The sequence below is a fragment of the Phyllostomus discolor genome, chromosome 3 (genome assembly GCF_004126475.2).
Source record: "Phyllostomus discolor isolate MPI-MPIP mPhyDis1 chromosome 3, mPhyDis1.pri.v3, whole genome shotgun sequence".
Lineage (NCBI taxonomy): Eukaryota > Metazoa > Chordata > Mammalia > Chiroptera > Phyllostomidae > Phyllostomus > Phyllostomus discolor.
The window spans coordinates 122,950,384-122,969,396 of record NC_040905.2 but is presented as its reverse complement, the minus strand read 5'-3'; the positions used below and the strand labels follow the sequence as shown (position 1 = coordinate 122,969,396).

The 19,013-nt window shown below is 44.3% G+C and overlaps 1 protein-coding gene across 1 annotated transcript in view; it reads left to right on the top strand.

Moving 5' to 3' along the window:
• SCNN1B (sodium channel epithelial 1 subunit beta) overlaps window positions 1-19,013 on the top strand; it is a 61,526-nt gene that overhangs the window by 25,123 nt on the left and 17,390 nt on the right. Inside the window, 2 exon segments of the mRNA XM_036021387.1 lie at window positions 15,765-16,083; window positions 18,880-19,012. Coding sequence (XP_035877280.1) covers window positions 15,773-16,083; window positions 18,880-19,012 — 444 coding nt within the window. The 5' untranslated portion in view covers window positions 15,765-15,772.

Genomic DNA, 19,013 nt, shown 5'->3' with positions numbered 1-19,013 from the left:
CAAATTGTCTGCCCATTAGGAAGCGATGACATGGCTCCTGGCATCAGGCCTGGTGGGTGAGGCGTTTTCCCATGTAAATGTGATTATACAGGATAAAGCCTGGTGCAGCCAAGTCCCTGGCAATGAGGAAATAAACAAAGCTTCAAGGCTCTGTCAACAAGGGCTTGGGAGACAGGAGCCCTCCAGGAAATACAAGTTCTGAAGCTGCCACCTCCTCTGAAATCCATCTTTGACTCACCGTGTCCTCAAGAGGAAGGGAAAGGTACTTCTATCTCAATTCTGGAAAGAATTGTTGCACTGCTGAGACCCCAGGCAAATTTTCTTAGTTAACATCCCTCTTTTGGGGGCTTTTTAAACATTTACTTATAAAAAAGTAACAGAAATTTTTAGAAAATAGTTGCAAATATTAGAATACAGGCTTAAGAGTGTATCTAATCTGAACTTCTCACCCTGACCAGTGTCGCTCAGCGAGTTGGGCATTGTTCCACAACACGAAAGGTTGTCGGTTCGATTCCCCATCAGTGCACATGCCTGGGTTACAGGTTCAGTTCCTGGTCACGTCAGGGTGCATACAAGAGGCAACCAATCAATGTTTCTCTTGTTTTCTTTCTCCTTCCCCTCCCCTCTCTCTAAAAAAAATTAAGAAAGAAGTAAATAATCTGAACTTCTCTTTTCAGCTCGTTCTGCGAAATAGTAGACACTTAATCCCAACCAACCTAGCATTTCCTGTGCCCCTTTTCCTAAAGTCACATCTAAATTCTAAGAAGCTTACATTTATTTCTTCATTCATTCATTCATTGATTCATTTAATTGAATTTATTGGGGTGACATTGGTTAATAAAATTATACAGGTTTCAGGTATACAATTCTGAAGATGCCTACATTAAAAAAATTCTTCTATAATTCTCACTACCTAACAATCATTTTCCATGACAGTTTATTTTTCCATAAAGCTATAATCTTATTACTTTAATCAAGCAATATTCTATTATAAACATTTTTCCATGTTGATATAAAATTTTTTTCATTAATTATTTTTAATCATATAAGCAATAGCTGTTCATTCCTAGTGGAGTAAAAGATGCAAACCACATATAAATTAAAAATATTAAAATAACCACAGATCCTTCTACACAAAGATAATCAGTATAAACATTTTGGTTAACTCCATATACATTTTTTTCTATGTACATAAATACCTATAAATTTATAGTTTTTTAAACAAAAATAATTAACCATTCTTCTTCAGGGCTCCCAAATATTTCATCTTGTGCCTGTATCATAATCTGTTGCATCCTTCTGTTCTGTTGTACATTTAGATTTTCTTGCCACGACCATCTGTGTCCATGCAGAGAAGACAGGCAATGAGGGTTTCATTGTCACAAGATGTGGTCACCTTTCAGACCTACCTATGGCACTTGGCCACCAGGTGAACAAGGAAATGACAAGCCAGGAGCACTCTGGCCTCCTGACAGGGCTCAGCACGTTGGCCAGAGGCCAGATAGGTGCTTATTTTTCCTTTGAAAGGCTATTCAAAAAAGAGGATTTTTCTGGCAGCTCTGGCCACAACTGATATTTTGGAGTTTAGGGTCTTTGGGCTGGGGTGGCAGGACATGTGCCAGACTGAGATAGAGACTGATGTCATCTTAGACCAGTAGTAGAAAAACCCACAGAACAGGTTTTGTGAGAACATTGCCTCGCACAGCAGCTGGTGGCCAAGGGGCAGGTTGTCCTTGAGTTGCAAGTGGCAAGGTATTTTACTTAATCTGGTTTATGAGGCAAGGGAGGATCTTGGCTGAATCTGTCTCCTGGTGCAGTGTGGCATGTGGAGATGGTTTTTTGATGGTGTGCTGATAAAGGTCTTTCGTGTCACTAGCAACTATTTGTGTTGTATTAAAAACATACATAATTAGTAACCTTAAACATGTGATTTTGTGGACATTGTTGCTTAGGACAAAGCTCAAGTAGGTATTTAAGTAAAAACAAGAGTGAGTCAATGTAAAGAAAGATACTATCAATGAGAGTGTAACTGGTACCCAGTTGCAGCCCAAATTGAGAAGACAGCACTCCGGGTCTGTTCTTGGGGGTGAAGAGTTAGTCCCTGAGAACACAAAGCCAGCCAGTCACCATCAGCTCCATCCTTGACCTGCCTTTGGTACGACAGGCCCCAATCTTCACAGGCAGCTCCTTGGACCTTCTCCACCTTGCAGTGTGAGCTAGGTCAAGGATCCAGAAGGTACTGGAAACAAGCAATCAGCGCAGGTGCACGATCTGCGTTCCCAACACTGGGAAGCTGGGCCGGCCTGGTCAGTTGTGAACACGGAGGTCCCGTCCTGCAACATTGTGGTAAATGCTTCTGAACTTGGGCCTTGGTGTTGCCGCCTGCACCATAACTTGAGCGTTTGTTTCTTTTTGAAGTGAGATTTTTAAGTGGGTCTGTGTATTTCAGATTTTCTTTAGACTCAGGATGATTATGTTGGCATAGGAGGGATCCCAGGGATCTCCCACTACTGTGGATGATCCTATTTAGGTATGTGTCAGTCTTTAAAAACATAAAATGGGACCTGGCTGGTGTGGCTCAGTGGATTGAACACCAGACTGTGAACCAAAAGGTTGCTGGTTTGATTCCCAGTCAGGGCACATGCCTGGGTTGCGGGCCAGGTCCCCAGTTGGGGGACACAAGAGAGGCAACCACACATTCATATTTCTCTCCCTCTCTCTAAAAATAAATGAAGTGTCATATATATAAATTTGACTCTCCACACTTGGTGGGAGCTAGTAAAAGTGACTCAGGAGGTGGGTATTTTTTGGATCATCACCAGGAAAGGGGTCCCCAGATCTGTGTCCTCAAGATGTATTAAAAGTCAAAGAAAGTGCAGATGGAAGTTCCTCATCCTGTGTCAGTTTGTTTTGTGATCTTTATAACTTTCACTATAAAAAAAATTAGTTCCCATGTCCTTTGCATATTGCTACCTAAGACTTGAGTGGCATTTGTCTGGTTGGCACCGTATTACAAACATGTATTTAACTATTCATTTTAAAAGATGCAAAGTTCCATTTGTATTTGGAAAATAGTCATTTTTATCACTTGCATAGACCCTTGAAAAATAAAAGCTAGTAAGAGCCAGTATACATATATTGCTGTAAACCAAGCACTATAGAACAATGTTTAGAAAACACCTGCAAAGGTAGGTGTTGTATTGTCCCCAGTATTCAGATGAGAAAATGAAGGCCCAGAGACACCATGCAGCTTACCCCAGGTTGCACAGCCCACCTAGATACAAAGTTTGAATCCAGCACCCAAGCGCTGAGCATCTCCCCTACATGGGGAGTCATGGGTTAACCTTTCCTGCATGCTCTGTCTTTTTTGGATTTCTCCCTGTACTGGGGGAAATTCACCCCCACATTCCAGCAAAGAGATAGGAGACTCTTCTTTTGAAAATATGGCCCAGCTCAGTCAAAAGTTGGTACAGGCAGAACCAATGTTTGGCAGGACCACTCCTGCTATCCCAGAAGGAGCCTTGGAGCAAATTAGAAAGATGCCACTGTGTGTGGGCGCAGACCCTGTGGGACCACCACTGGGTCCATGGGGCATGGGTTGGACTTTGACTCCCATTCCAAAGCTTCCAGCCTGAACAGGCACACCCAGTACAATCTTTCCTGGTGTCCCGATGGTTATAGCTACAAAGTAGGTGGAAGCAGCCATTCTTGGGGCCATAGAGGCCTTGTTTGCACCAGGAACACCAGTCTACTGAGAAGTGATGACAGATCCTTTCCTCTCAAAAGCCTGTCTCTTGTGGACCCTGCAGCCTGCTTTTCATGCAGTGCCCAAGGGGCAAAGATGTATGCTGTGCTGAGCTCTGAGCAGGGGTGTCTCCTGTGCCCCAGGCCTCCACTGAGCTGACTGTGGGGAGGGAGGGCACGGCGGGGCAGATTGTGGCTTCACATCTAGAAACCAGGCCAGGTTTTCCAAGGCCCCTCTTACATGCTCTCTGCAAGGTGTGGGCAGTGTTTTCCACTGGCAGCAGCTCTGAGCACTTGCCTGGCATCATCACTCATCTTTCACCCAGACTGGCACAGCACACAGCTCTGCTCCAAGCTGGCAGGTGACAGGAGGGAGCCTGGCCTAGGGTTGGAGTGAAGATGGTGGCAGGCCCTGCCCCACTTCCTTTGCCCATGCTGGCTCCTGTTGTGGTCACAACTCTGTTCTTACTTCTCCTTGGCTGTATTCAGTGCCTGCAGCTTTGGCTTAACCAGCTCCCTTCCTTTCCCAGCACCCCAGATTACAAAATTTATGCCGTATTTGGCCTCTTCAGAAAAGATTGTTTGGTTTTGCCCAGAGACAAAGGGAGAGTGCTAGCACCTGAGTCATGACTAGATTTCCCAGGGTCTTAAAGGAGGTTCAGGGAGGAAAGTGTACAGGGCAGGGTCCCCTGCCACCCCACTTGAGGCAGCCAGCCTCAGACAGGAAGCCCTTAGCACTCCGCCCAGGATAGCTTAGAATTAGCCCAGGAGGAATGTGCTCTGTATTCCAGGTCTGGGCTCTGCCTCACCACCCGCATCCTGTGGGCTGGCAGCAGCCATGCAGAGGGGTGGGGTGAATCTACAGCACCACAAGGTATGAGATACAAGAAGGGTCCAATAGGGAAACCCATAGGCTGGAGTCAGCAACACAGGGTGCATTGTTCCCCCAGGCTCCTGTCATCAGGCAGAGGAGCATGAGGGGCCAGGACACCTGCTGGAGTGGTGAGGGCTCCATTCCAGGGCAGCAACCCCTGGCCCACTGCCCACTGCCCTGGGTCTCCCTTCATATGGGACAAGTATAGGAAGTGGCCTCGTCAGCAGCCAACACACACGGGCTGCATATATGGCTGCCAGTGTCAGGCAGGCTGGGTTTAGCTATAGCTGTTTACAGGGGTTCTCTGGGAAAGCCAGTCATCAACCACTGGAGACCTGGAAACCATGGGATTTCCTTGCAGCGAAGGACTCAATCCCACAAGGAGCGGAGACTGGGTGCCCCTTCTTCAGCTGGCCATTTCCCCATGAATGATAGTCCCAACAACTCAGGGTCATTTTGAGTGATTCTGCTCCTTGCATAAAATAATAATAATAGCAGCTACCATGTATTCAAACAAACTATAGGCAGGCACTGAGCAAAAGTGCTTCCTGTACATTGTTACATTGATCCTGGCAACAACCTAGAAGACATGGGTACTATTACCCCCATTTTACAGATGAGACTCCAAAAGACCAACCTATTGTTGTCATGGATTGAGCCCCTCCCTTGAGGAAAGAGGAGAGCCGGACCCCAACTGGGGCCTGGCTCCCAAGCCCCACCCTGTTTCCCCCTCAGTGGGAATGCATTTCTCAGTCCTTCATGTAGGGCATTTGGTGGCTTGTCAAAAGCCATGGGATGTGCCCCTCTGTGCCGTGGGCAAGACTTCCTAACTGCCCTTGGAGGGCTTCCCTGCCCTGTAGAATGAGAGGGTGACTCCACCCTCACTCCAACACTGAGAGAAACCTACCAACGTGCCTCACATCACCCCCGGACACCACCCCAAAACATGGGACAATGACCCCAAAAGACACCTCCATAGGATGCCAGAGTGAAGCCATTGCCTGGACACCATAGAGACAGAAGGGAGTGACCCACTGATGACCCTACCACAGAGGACTCTGTGGTGATATCAGCATGACTTTGTCACAAATTTGTAGCATTTCAGGGCTGGAATGAACATGAAAATACTTCTAAACCAGTGTATTTCAACCACTCAAGTCACAACCAACAGAGAGTGAGCATATCTGTAGCACATGCTGTAGTCAAGGGACAAGGCAGCAGGTGCTGATGGCAGAGGGGCAGGAGCTCCTGCAGCCCAGGCCAGCCCACACGGCCTGGCCACCCAAGGGCCCAGCGTTTGAACAGCTCCGCTAACCTGAAGCTCCTATCAGAGCTGCTCCCCACACTCCTCAGCAAGCCTGAAGTGCACCTGCTCTTCCTTGCTTTGCTCCCACAGCTCTTGCAACTGTGGTTTGCACCCCACCACCTCACAGCAGCCTTTTCCTTCTGAGCGGTGAGGTTGTTTCCAGTCTGAGGGTATTACAATGTTGCAGTCGCCATCCTTACTGTGCTCACATGGGCACGCACACACCCATGTTCATGAGGTCGAGTGCACAACATAGACAAGTGCAAGTGTGTTGGGTCCTGGTTATCACATTCTAAAAGCACTAGAGGTGGCCATTATTCTCCAACGACTGCACCATCTTATACCCCATCAGCATGTTGGAGCTGTGCTTCTCCTCAAAGCTTGGCCAATACCCAGTATTGCAAAACATTTTAATTTTTGTGAATCTGATGGCTGCCATACAGAATTTTTAAGCATAACTCCATTCTCTCTTTCTTACATGCTTGCATATAAGTTTATGATCCACATATAAGTATAAGTATATGTATACACATATATGTATACATCCACTGATTAATCAGAAAGATATTCCCTTGAGCCAGGACAATAATGCCTTAATACAAAGACTGGAAACATACTTTGCATATATTCATCCTTCATAATAATTAGGAACTTAACTACAGCTACCAGATCCTAATTTCATATCATAATTAAAAAAATAACTCCAATCAGCATCAATTAAAAATTGCTTTTTAAATGTTTTTTGTCTCCTGTGGGCATGTGGATGACACAAAACCAGGGTTCATTTCTTTGTTGTTTGACAACTGACCCCTGGCACTTAGAACAGTGCTGAGCACACAGTCTTGCTCAGTGGTTACTGACTGAGTAAACGAATAGATTAAACCTTGAGAGGTACTAACTGATGTTATGCCACTAAATCTAATAAAAATAAAAATAAAAAACATTGATATGGTCCAAAACACAAAAGGTACAAGAGGAAGGAGGAGAGGAGGAAGAAGAGGAAGAAAAGGAAGAAGAAAGAGGAGAGGAGGAGGAAGAGGGAGAGGAAGAGAGGAAGAAGAGGAAGAAGAGGAAGAAGAAAAAGCGGGGGGGGGGGAGAAGGAGAAGGAGAATAAGAAGGGACTCACTTTTAAATTTCCCTGGGCATCTAGTTTCCCTTCTGAAGGCCACTCTCATGACCACTTTCTGGAGTGGCCCCTGAGAGGTAAATGTCTCTACACTTTCTTTTCTTTACACAAATGCATGCAGGCTTTATATACTGGCCTGACCTTTCTTTTCTTCCACTTAACTGTATACCTTGGCAGAATTCTCTTTCTCTCATCAGCTCAAATAACACCATTGTGGGTCCCCTCCAGAACTTAGAGGGAACCACTTTCCTTAACGCCTCCCATCGTGACCCTGGATTTGACTTTATGGGAGGACCTGTAGCTGTTGGAGAGCACAGCTTTGAGCAGATGAGGTGCATGTACGTACACAGAAGGGGGGGTCAGAAACCAGGTGACCTGGTTCCATTTCCAGATCTACCTCTGACTCACTGTGACCATGGTTAGGTCCCACTGTGCTCTAGTCACTGCTCTGTGAAATGTGCATACTGTGCTTACCCCAATGGACTTAAAAGGATGGCAGGAAAACATAGGGGGAAGCACTTGGAAGAGATCCTATGTCTATGGATGAGCGCACACTTCAGCCAGGTTAGAAAATAATTAACAGAAAATTTCCTAAAGGGCGTTAATCAAGATGACTTAAATGGTACACAGAGGAAACCTTTTTCAAATACTGAAGTTATTTTCATGTGTATTAGGAAAAAATGGGTTAGCACATCTAACGTATTCACAGGCATAGTATTGCTTAGTGTTCATAGTATACTTCAGACAAGGCTGAGCTTTTTTTAAGTAAAAGGTGAGTTGAGGTGATGTTACATATTAAGTAAATAATGATACAAGTGCTATAGGGATTTAGCAAAAATGTTTAAGGTGATATGCAAATGCTGATGTTTTGGGAAACATTGAATTCATGGATACTGATGTGAAAAACCCATTTTTCAAAATTTCTTTTTATTTAATGCAAATATGCAGGGCACAGTAGTAGATCAGGTGCCAACAGACTTTTCCTGTGAGAGCCAGACAGTCCAATAGTTTAGGCTTTGCAGGCACACATTTCCTCTGTCATTGTCATCCTCTTTTCATAACCCTTTACAACCATAAAAAACCGTCCTTAGCTCAAGGGCTGTACAAAATAGGCTTTGGGCTAGATTTTGAGTTGAAATTTTCAGGCCTTTACAGGAAATTAAGCAGTTACTGAGCATAATAGCTGCCCCAAATACAGGTAAAAACAACCTGAGTGGACCCATTTATTATGTTGCCCTGGTTGGTTGCAGCTCAGTGGATTGAGCGTGGGCTGCGAACCAAAGTGTCACAGTTCGATTCTCAGTCAGGGTACATGCCTGGGTTGCAGGCCATGACCCCCAGCAACTGCACATTGATGTTTCTCTCTCTCTCTCTATCTCCCTCCCTTCCCTCTCTAAATAAATAAATAAATAAATAAAAATCTTTTTAAAAATCAAAATGCATTTATTTAAAAAAAACATTAATGTTTTCCTTACTCCTCTTTTTTCATATTATTATGACCTCACAGATTTTTATGCATTTAATGTTTCACTTTATTGCTGTTTTTTTTAGATGCTCAAACTGTCCCACCTTTGCCAGTGAAAAACCCCTTCAAGGAGTCCTTCTGAGTGACCCTAGTAGTCGTTGGTACCTTGTTTTGCTTTCTGGTATGATAAGATATCCCAAGTTCATCTGGTACATTTCCTGCACCAAGTTGTATGAGCCATTTTTATCGGAAGCCCTGGTTTATTTTTGGTCAGGAATGATATATGGAGACCAAAACTGGGCACCTGCAATGCACATGTTTGCATTTGTAAATAGAGATGACATCCAGTGCATGTCTTGGCCCCTGGAGAGATTCCAACCATTCTCCTGACATCTTCTTGTGACACCTCCAGCCTGGGACAGCAAGCCCCACCTGCGGCTCTGACCCTGGCCAGCTGCTCGAGGACAGTCAGTTCTGGGACTGCCCTAGCAAAGACAGAAACATTTTGCAATAACCAGAGTCAAATGCATTTTCAGGTGACTCTTCAATTAACTATAAAAAATCCAGCTACCTAAAGCACTTACTCCCTGATAGCCCTGGGTAATTGAGGTTTTGGTGCAAAAATAAATACAGGGGATTTTAATGAAAGCATCTAACCTACAATTTACAGGGGTCACTAAGTCAGATGTCTGTATACGCCAAAGCACTAACTAAAAAAAAATGAACAGAATGGGCTACGTGTAAGAAAATTGGGGATGCCAGAATGAGGGTGAACCGGAGCCCAGGTCCCCTCTGGGGGGTGCTGCTCACTGCTCAGTTCCAGCAGAACGCTGACATGAGGGGACAGCTGTCAGACTGTCCTGACTTCTCAAAAGATGAAGAAAATCTAGATCTTTTAAAATGTGAAATCTCAGTTTTGAAATGGCAATGGATTTAAGTGTTTTGTTAAAACTTTATTTAGATGTAATTTACATACAATAAAATACCTCCATTTTAACTATAGTGTTTGAAGGGTTTTTACAAATGTACACACCCAATTAAACACCATCTCACTCAGGATGTAGAATATTTTCATCATCTCCAAAAGGTTTCCTTATGTATCTTTCTAGTCAATCCACTCTTAACCCCAAGCCCAGAGACTCACAGATCTGTCTTCTGTCACTGCAGATTAATATTTCTTTTCTAGAGCTTCATATAAATAGAATCAAATATATGTACTTTTTGTGTCTAGCTTCTTTTACTCAACAATAATTTTTAAACATGTATCCATGTCGCTGTATGTACCAGTAGTTGGTTCTGTTTCATTGCTAAAGAGTTTTCCATGGTATGGATATGCCCCAATTTGTTTATTCACCCTTTGGTGGACATTTGGCTTGTTTTTGGTTTGGGGTTATTAATGAATAAGGCTGCTATAAACATATATGTAAAGTCTTTGAGCATATTTTCAGTTCTCCTGGATAAATAAAAGTGGAGTTGCTAAGTCATAGGATAGTATCCTTTTAACTTTAGGAGAAACTGACCAACTATTTTCCAAAGTGACTGCGCCATTTTGCACCCCAAGCCAGTCCCACAGAAGAGCCCTGGCTGCTGCACACCCTCCCGGACACCAGGTGCTGTCAGACCCTGTGGGTGGGAGGCGGCACCTCATTGTGATTTGGATTTGCATTTCCCTGATGACTAATGAGGTCAGGCATCTTTTCACAGGCTGATGGGTCATTCATGTATCATCTTCGTGAGGTGTCTTTTCAATCTTTTGCCCCTTTTTGGTTGGGCCTTTTGTCTTCTTATTTTCTAAGAACTGTTTATATATTCTGCATGCAAATTCTTTGTCAGACATATTATCACAAGTACTTTCTCCCAGTGGTTTGTTCTTTCATTTTTTACCAGTGGCTTTTGAAGATAAGATTTTAAATTTTAATGAAGTGCACTTTATAAGTTTTTTCTTTTCTGATTCATGATTTAGTGACCCATCTTAAATATCTTTGCCTAATCCAACATTGCACAGATTTTCGTTCTAACTGGATCAAAGATCTAAATATATGAACTAAAATTATAAAACTTAGAATAAATAATACGAATGAGTCATATGGCCCTAGATTAGGCAATGGATTCTTTGATATAATATGCCAAAGAATAAGCAACAAAGGAAAAATAGACCCCCTGGCTGATGTGGCTCTGTAGATTAAGTGCTAGCCTGCAAGCCAAAATGTCACCAGTTTGATTCCTAGTCAGGGCACATACCTGGCTTGCAGGCCAGGTCCCCAGTTGGGGTGCACAAGAGACAACCAATTGTTGTATCACATAGATGTTTCTCTCCCTTTCTCCTATTCCCCTCTCTCTAAAAATAAATAAATAGAATTTTAAAAAATATAGAGAGAGAGACAAATTGGGTATTATCAAAATTAAAAAGTTTTTTTTTGCTTCAAGGACATCATCAAGAAAAGTAAAAAACCCAGAGAATAACACTTTTGAAATACTGTATCTGATAAGGAACCTATATGGAATATATACATAACTCTTAGAACTTAGTAATAAAAAAACAAATAGACCAATTAAAATACAAGCAAAAACTCTGAATACATATTTCTCCAAGATTTTTTTGGCTATATAATGACTATATTGACCAATAGCACACAAAAAAAAGATAGCAACATTTGTTGTTCAGGAAGTGTAAATCAAAACCAGAATAAGCCACCACTTCACACTGATAGGATGGCTATAATAATTAATTTGTAGTGGCTAAGAAGGTTGGGAAGAAGATGTGGAGAAATTGGACCTCTCATACACTGCTAGTGGGAATGTAAAATAGTGCAGCCACTATGAAGTACAGTTTGACAGTTCTTCAAAGGGTTAAACATAGAATGACCACATGATCCAGGGGGTATATCTACTCCTAGATATATAGAAATGAAAACATGTCCACACCAAAACTTGTACACATATGTTTATAGTAGAATTATTCATAATAACCAAGGGATCCATTAATAGATGAATGTATAAATAAACATGTGACATATTCATAATATGGAATATTTTACAATAAAAGGAATGAAATAATGATACATGTTACAACATGGATGAACCTGAAAACATGCTAAGTGAAAAAAACAGTCACAAAGGAGCACATAATATATGCTTTTATTTATGTGGAGTATCCATCATAGGTAAATCTATAGAGACAGAAATAGATTAGTGGTTGCTTTGGGGTGAGGGGAGGTGGAAGGAGGGACAAGGAGTTATTGCTGATGAGTATACAGAGTTTATTTTGGGGGGAGACCAAAATGTTTTATAGTTTATTATGGTAATGGCTAGACAACTCTGTGGATATACTAAAATCCACTGAATTTTACACTTATATATATTTTTGAATTCTACACTTTAAATAGATGAGTTCTATGACGTGAACTATGTCTTGATAAAGATGTTATTTTTAAAGGCAAAAGATTTATATGATTTGAATAAAAACCAGAGTACTTTAAAAGGGATTATTTTTTTTAAGTACTGGGCAAGGAGACCTAACCATGTGGCTCAGTTGGTTGGTCATCGTCCTGCAGAGTGAAAGGTCACTGGTTTGATTTCCTGTCAGCCACATGCCTGGGTTGTGGGTTCAGTTCCCGGTCAGGGAGCATACAAAAGGCACTAATCGATGTTTCTCTCTCACATCAATGTCTTTCTTTTTTTTTCTCTCTCTCCCCTTCCTCTCTCTCTAAAAAATAAAATTAATTAAATAAATATAAAATAAATAAATAATACTGTGCTAAGGGGAGAAAAACTCTTTTGCAACTCAATACAGCTCCTGGGTCACCCATCTGCAACCTCTCGTTAAGAAGACTCAGAAGAATTGACCTTGTGAATAACACTTACACATGTTTGGTCAAAGTCAGTATGACCCACACTGGGCTCCCATTTTCTTCTACCAGGAGACTGAGTCAAACCTCAAGAACATTTCTCTCTGAAAGCAAGTAGACATTTTCTCTTAAAGAAATCAGAAATGGGCACACACAGCAGGTATTGTTTTTGAATTTGCTGACAGAACCTTTTGCGGTGAAAGGGAGGCCAAGACGCAGGCAGCGGTCTGTGATTCGGCAAGGGCATGATGGCGCCCACTCTCCCTGCACTCATGTCAGGGGACTCCATCTCCCACTCTGCTTGTTTGGGTTGGTTTAAGCTGTAAACAGATTTAAACCTTTGTACACAGCTGTGTATACATTCCAAACACAGACCATTTATCACCTTGGGGATGAAATCTGACATAAAATTATTTGTAACATTTATTGATTCTTACTTGGCTGGTCTCCCAGGGGCCTAATGACAATTAGGAGGTAAGCTAATAGCAACACACTGTGGCCTGTCATTGTCACAGTTTTTGCTGTCACTATGTTATTGTTTACTGAGTATGTTTTTTCCTTTTTTTTAAGTAATTGTATTTAAGTACCTAAAGTAAAATCCAATATCTCTTTTATTTTTTCATTTTCTTATTCATTGATTTAAGAGAGAGAGAGAAAGAGCGAGAGACAGAGATTTGTTGTTCCACCCATTCACACATGCATTGATTGATCTTTCTACATGCCCTGACTAGGGATAGAACCCATAACCTTGGCCTATTGGGATGACACACTAACCAACTGAGCTAACAGGCCAGGGCCCAAGCCAGTATCTCTTGACATAAATAGAAGATCCCACCTACAAATAAACCCAGGGAAAACAGAATGTTACTTCTAACTAGACACTGTTGCCTGATATGCCTGTGAGCCTGAGGCCTCATTGTTCAATTGGGACATTAGCAGGGGTTTAAAAGGTGTTAAGGACCTGCTTGGAGTCCACTGAGAAATTCTCCTTGACTGAAACAGTGATTACATGAAAATGGAGAAAGTAGACATCAAAGAAGCCCTTTGTCTATTTCTTCCACAACTATTTATGGTGGCCTAATGTGCAAGTCCAGGCCTTGGGGTTCTGGACTACACGGGACAACCACAGGCCCAGTTCTTTCCAGGTTTTTATGGTTGTGGATAACAACGTGTAAGAATGAAATAGCATCAGAAGCACCTTGCAGTGCCTCGATCATGGGAAACACATACTACTCTGATGTTGCTCTTGTAGTTGTTATTATCATTATTGTTAACTCTATTATTCCAGAGCAGGGCCTGGGCCTCTGGGGAAAGGTGAGTGTTGGGTTAGTCTGTGAACAGTTGTCTCTGTCATGACAGCCTGGCTGGGTATGTGGCGCTCCATCTCCATCAGCAAGCAAAGGCATGGGTGTGAGGGGAAAGCCTTTAGCAAGCTAACTAGGAAGGTGAGGGGCATTGCTGGGTCAGAAAATGGGGTCAGGAGGGAACATGCTCACACAAGTTTAGGACCTCTGGTGTTATTCACTTGGCACTTGGTGGCATTCCAGACACTGTGCTGGACTTGCTGGGGACTGCTACCCTCAGAGGGTTTCTGATTTCATAGGGGGTGAGAAGCTGCCAGCAGAAGTAACTGTGACACAGGGTAGAACAAGGTGAATTCTTGTTCATTGAGATTCTAATAGTTGCAAATGACAGACACCCAATTTGGATCAGCAAAAGTAACGAAGAAAATGTATTGGTTCCCATATCTGATGAGTCCAGGAATAAATGGCTTCAGGAATGGTTGGATCCAGGTGTTTCAATGATGTCAGAAATCTGTCTCTCCATCTTGTGGCTTCTCTGTGTTGGCAGTCTCTCCACTTAGCTAAAAGGGAGTCTCTTCTGTAGTTATTCCAGCATAAAGTAAGAGAATTGAGTCCCAGTTGTCCAAGCTGGGGTGGAGGTCACCCTGGCAACTCACACTAACTGCAACTGGGGGAGGGGCAGTTCACCTGAGGGAACCTCAGAGTGAGGTGGAAGGGATGCCTCACTGCCCACCAGAGCACCCCCAGAATGACAGAGGCTCTCAGAGAGGGTCATTTCAGCCAGGGAGTAGGGGCAAACTTATGTGGCCAACTGGGGCTCTAGGGATGGGGTGGGGGTGCTCCTGCCACAGGTCCCTGCTTTGTACCTGGGGACCTAGGTATTTTGAGAAGCTACCCTGTGCCCAGTTCTCAGTGTCTTGGTTAATCTTCATGAGAACCCTGTCTCCTCATGCAGATGGGAAACGGTCTCAAAAAAGTTAGACATTCCTTAGTGAGCCACACCTAGCACACTCTTCTCCTGGACTCCTGACCCCATTCCAGTATATGTCCACAGAGCAGATGGAGGGCTGTTTTCAGAAAGCAATTTGAATGGTATCACCCCACAAAACCTCAGTTCTCTTGGTATTGAAACCCAAGTCCTTAATGTGGCCCACATGGTCCAGATCACTGTCTAGGTTCCCTCCCCCTCAAAGGTTTTGCTCCTGCTGTCCCCTCCACTTGAGTGTCCCCTCCACTCTTTTCCACCCCATAGTCTTGCTGTTTACTCCCAGCTTCTCCAGGGACTCTCAGTGTGGGAGGTGTAGGAGCCAGGCATTAACACACACCTTTTTTTCATTGTCTTCACAACAACCTAAGAGGTAGAGGCTATTATTATCCACACTTTACACATGAGGAAACGGAGGCACTGAGCAAGTGATTTGCTCAAAGTCACAACTAGAAAGTGACAGAGCCGAATTCAAAGTCAGACATTTTAGCTCCAGAGTCCTCATTCTTAACTGCCATCGGCACTGCCTCTGGGAGCTTACAGCACAGGGTCCCCATCCTGATCACATTTCATGATGACCCATTTTTTGATGGATTATTTGCTTAATATCCTCCACTCGCTAATAGCTTATAATGATGGTAGCTAACATATCGAGCACTCAGTTTATACTAGGCACTGTACTGAGCACTTATTATGCATTACCTAATTTCACCCTCCCAGCAGTCCTGTAAATTAGGTACCATTATCCACACTTTGCAGATAGAGAGCCTGAGGAGTGGAGAGTTTAAGTAATTTGCCCACTAGGCTGAAAATTCCCAGGGCGCAGAAACCATGTTCATTTTGCTCATTATTGAGTCCAGAGGGACTAATTCAGTGCCTGGCTTACACAGGAGTCAATAAATACTTTTTGGTTAGATGGATGGGTGGATGGATGATAGATGGCAAAAAAGGAAGGAAAAAGGGAGGGAGGAAGGGGGGCAGGGAGGGAGGGACAACTGTCTCATGCAGCCTTGTTTGCCTGCCTCATTCGGATGCTCTGGCCACAACCGGGACGTCCTTGGATGCTAGGCTGGTGTCGTATCTGACATGGTATTCCCATGTCTCTCTGCAGGTGCCACGATGCAGGTGAAGAAGTATCTGCTGAAGTGCCTGCACAGGCTGCAGAAGGGCCCCGGCTACACGTACAAGGAGCTGCTGGTGTGGTACTGTGACAACACCAACACCCATGGCCCCAAGCGCATCATCTGCGAGGGGCCCAAGAAGAAGGCCATGTGGTTCCTGATCACATTGCTCTTTGCCTCCATCGTCTTCTGGCAGTGGGGCGTCTTCATCAGGACCTACCTGAGCTGGGAGGTCAGCGTCTCCCTCTCTGTCGGCTTCAAGACCATGGACTTCCCTGCGGTCACCATCTGCAATGCCAGCCCCTTCCAGTAGGTGGTCCCTGGAGTGGAAGGCTGGCTTCACGGTGCCTTTTCTTTTTCTTTATTCCCTTGCCCCACTTCCTTCCACCTTTCTGTTTTTCCCTACCTTTTTCTTTCCCTTTCTCTCTCTTTTGCTTACCCGCTCTTTTCCTCCTTTCTCTCCATTCCTTTTCTTTTGTTCCCGTCTTTCTCAATGTTTTCAAACAACTGCCTCTTTGTTTTCACCTCTTTGCAGCAAGCAAGATTCAAAATTCATAAACATCCTAGGCTTAAAGAGAGCCTCAGGAATATCTAGTAGTGCCTGCCTTTAGACATACCAGTGCCTAGTTATCAATTCAGCACGTGTCTTTTGAGCACATACTATGTGCCAGGCAGTGTATGGGCACTTGGGAATACATCAGTGAGGAAAAGTCCCTGCCCTGTTCACAGCCTACCAAAGAAAACAGATATTAACCTGTTTTCTTAAATGTGAAATTAATTATAACAGTCCAATCACTACAAAGTGATGATAAAAATATATACAACATACATACATCAAGTGCTTATGAAGTCCCAGGCAGTGAGTTAAGTGTTCTTGGGTGATTAATGTAATTCTAATCCATACAGTTACCTTAGAGATGGGCACTCCTGTAGTAACCTCAATTTACAAGTCAAGAAATGAAGATTCAGAGAGGTCAGGGAACTTGCCCAGAGACACGCAGTGGGCCATGGTGGCATTTGAACTCAGGCCTGATCTGAGTCCAGAGCTGCCACTGTTTAACCACCTGATGGCAAAGCCTATGAAGGGGACACACAAGTAGACCCAACCTAGTCAGGTTGAGGAGAGGCAAGGGGTCAATCAGAGAAAAATGCCTCGAAGAATGATTACAAGTTAGCCAAACTAGTCACAGATGAAGAGTGTATTCCAAGTGGAGGGCACAGCATATGCAGAGGTTCTGGACAGACCTCAGTGCATTCAAAGAAGTGACAGAAGGGCCATCCTGGCTGGATAGCTCAGTTGGTTAGAGCACCAGCCTGCTACAACCCAAGGTTGCACCTGATCCCTCTTCAGGGCACTTACAAGAAAAAAACAATGAATGAGTGCCTGGGTGAGTGGAACGATAAATCAATGTCTCTCTCTCTCTCTCTCCCTCTCTCTCCCCTCTCTCTCTCTCTCCTCTTTCTCTCTCTCTCTCTCCCTCCCTCTCTCCCCTCTCCTCTCTCTCTCTCTCCCTCCCTCTCTCTCTCTCCCTCTCCTCTCTCCTCTCCTCTCCTCTCTCCTCTCTCTCTCTCTCTCTCTCTCTCCTCTCTCTCTCTCTCTCTCTCTCTCTCAATCTCTCTCTCTCTCTCTCTCTCCTCCTCCTCTCTCTCTCTCTCTCTAATCAATTACAAAACTTTTTTAAACAATTGAAGAAGGACCAGTGTGGCTGAGTCATGGAGAGCATTCTTGTTCACAAGAAGGTCCTAGAAGGGAATTCATATTTCCGATTACATTTTCGGTTATCAGAAAATCCCCTCTTTCCAGCAATAGGTTTCTTGCCTGTTTTTGCAGTCCTTGCAGCTACTCAATAGAAACCCTTAGCAATCATGTTAAAACAACACTGTTCCAAGTGCTTTATAAGCCTCACCTCATTGAATCCTCCCAATAGCCCTCTATGGTAAATATTTTATCCCGATTTTGTAGATGAAGAACAAGCCTCAGAGGAGTTTACTTTCCAAGGCTGCACAGATATTAAGTGGAATGTCAGAATTTGAGTCCAGAGCCCATGCAGTAAGCCACCAAGCTCGGCAGCAGCTGTGGACATGCAGGCTGTAACAGCAGCCCTCACTACCCGCAGCCTACCACCTTCCCAACTCTCCTCTTCCCATGTGCACTCAGGTGGCTAGCTTAATGGCAGAGGACAGGCAGTGCCACTGTCTGAGGCTACTGTACACCTTGTATACCAGAACTTGGGCCTGTGCCCAGGGTTGAATGCTCTCCTCCCTGCAGGAAGTCCTCTAGCCAGAGCTGACACACACTGGTGACCACAACTCTAGGGTAAGATCTTGAATCAACTGGATATGGACTGGGGTACGAGCCCAGGGCCCCCACACAGGACAGTCTCTGGTATGGACACATTTCTGCCAGACTAACTAGTCACCAGTTCCAATATGGGAGCCTCCAGGGTCTCAGAGCCGATACTGGAGTTCAGCCCCACAGTCCCCATCCACCTTCTTCCTTCCTCCTGAAACTGGTTCTTGTTCCCAAAATCACTGCTGGAAAATAAGGGCCCCAGGGTCACAGATCTTCCCCTCTTCCCTACAGTTCCTGTGCCCCCTTGGAAGGAAGGTGGCAGAGCCCCCTCCACTCCGCCCTGTGTACAAACAGCATGCCCATTGAAGCCCACCACTTCCAGGTTCCAGGCTCAGCTCTGTGAGCTCAGGACATCACAGCAACTCCCTCAGCCTCAGTTCCTCATCTCTGATGGGGAGATGATCAGAGAACTGTGGAAGAGATTAAATTAAATAAGACATAGGAAGCACCTAGCACTTGACACATGGTAAACTGTCAATAACCGCCCTCCTCACTAGAATGTGAATTTCTCCTCTGTACCTTCACAGTGCCTGGCACATCATGGTGCTTATTCAATACACAACGAATGAGAGTGAGTGGGTGGGTGGATGGGTCAATGCATGGACACATGGGTAGTGGATAGGGAGGTGGGCACTTGGGCAGGGTGTTCTTCTCAAACATGCTGGCAGCTGTGCTGGAGTTGGAGGGGATCCCAGGCTGCAGCTGTTTCCCAGCTGTGCTTGCCCCCCTTACAGAGACTTTCCTCTGCCCAGGTATTCTAAAGTCAGGCATTTGCTGAGGGACCTGGATCAACTGATGGAAGCAGTTCTAGAGAGGATCGTGGCTTCTGGGCCAACCCATGACAATGCCACCAAGACCTTGAACCTCACCATCTGGAACCATACAC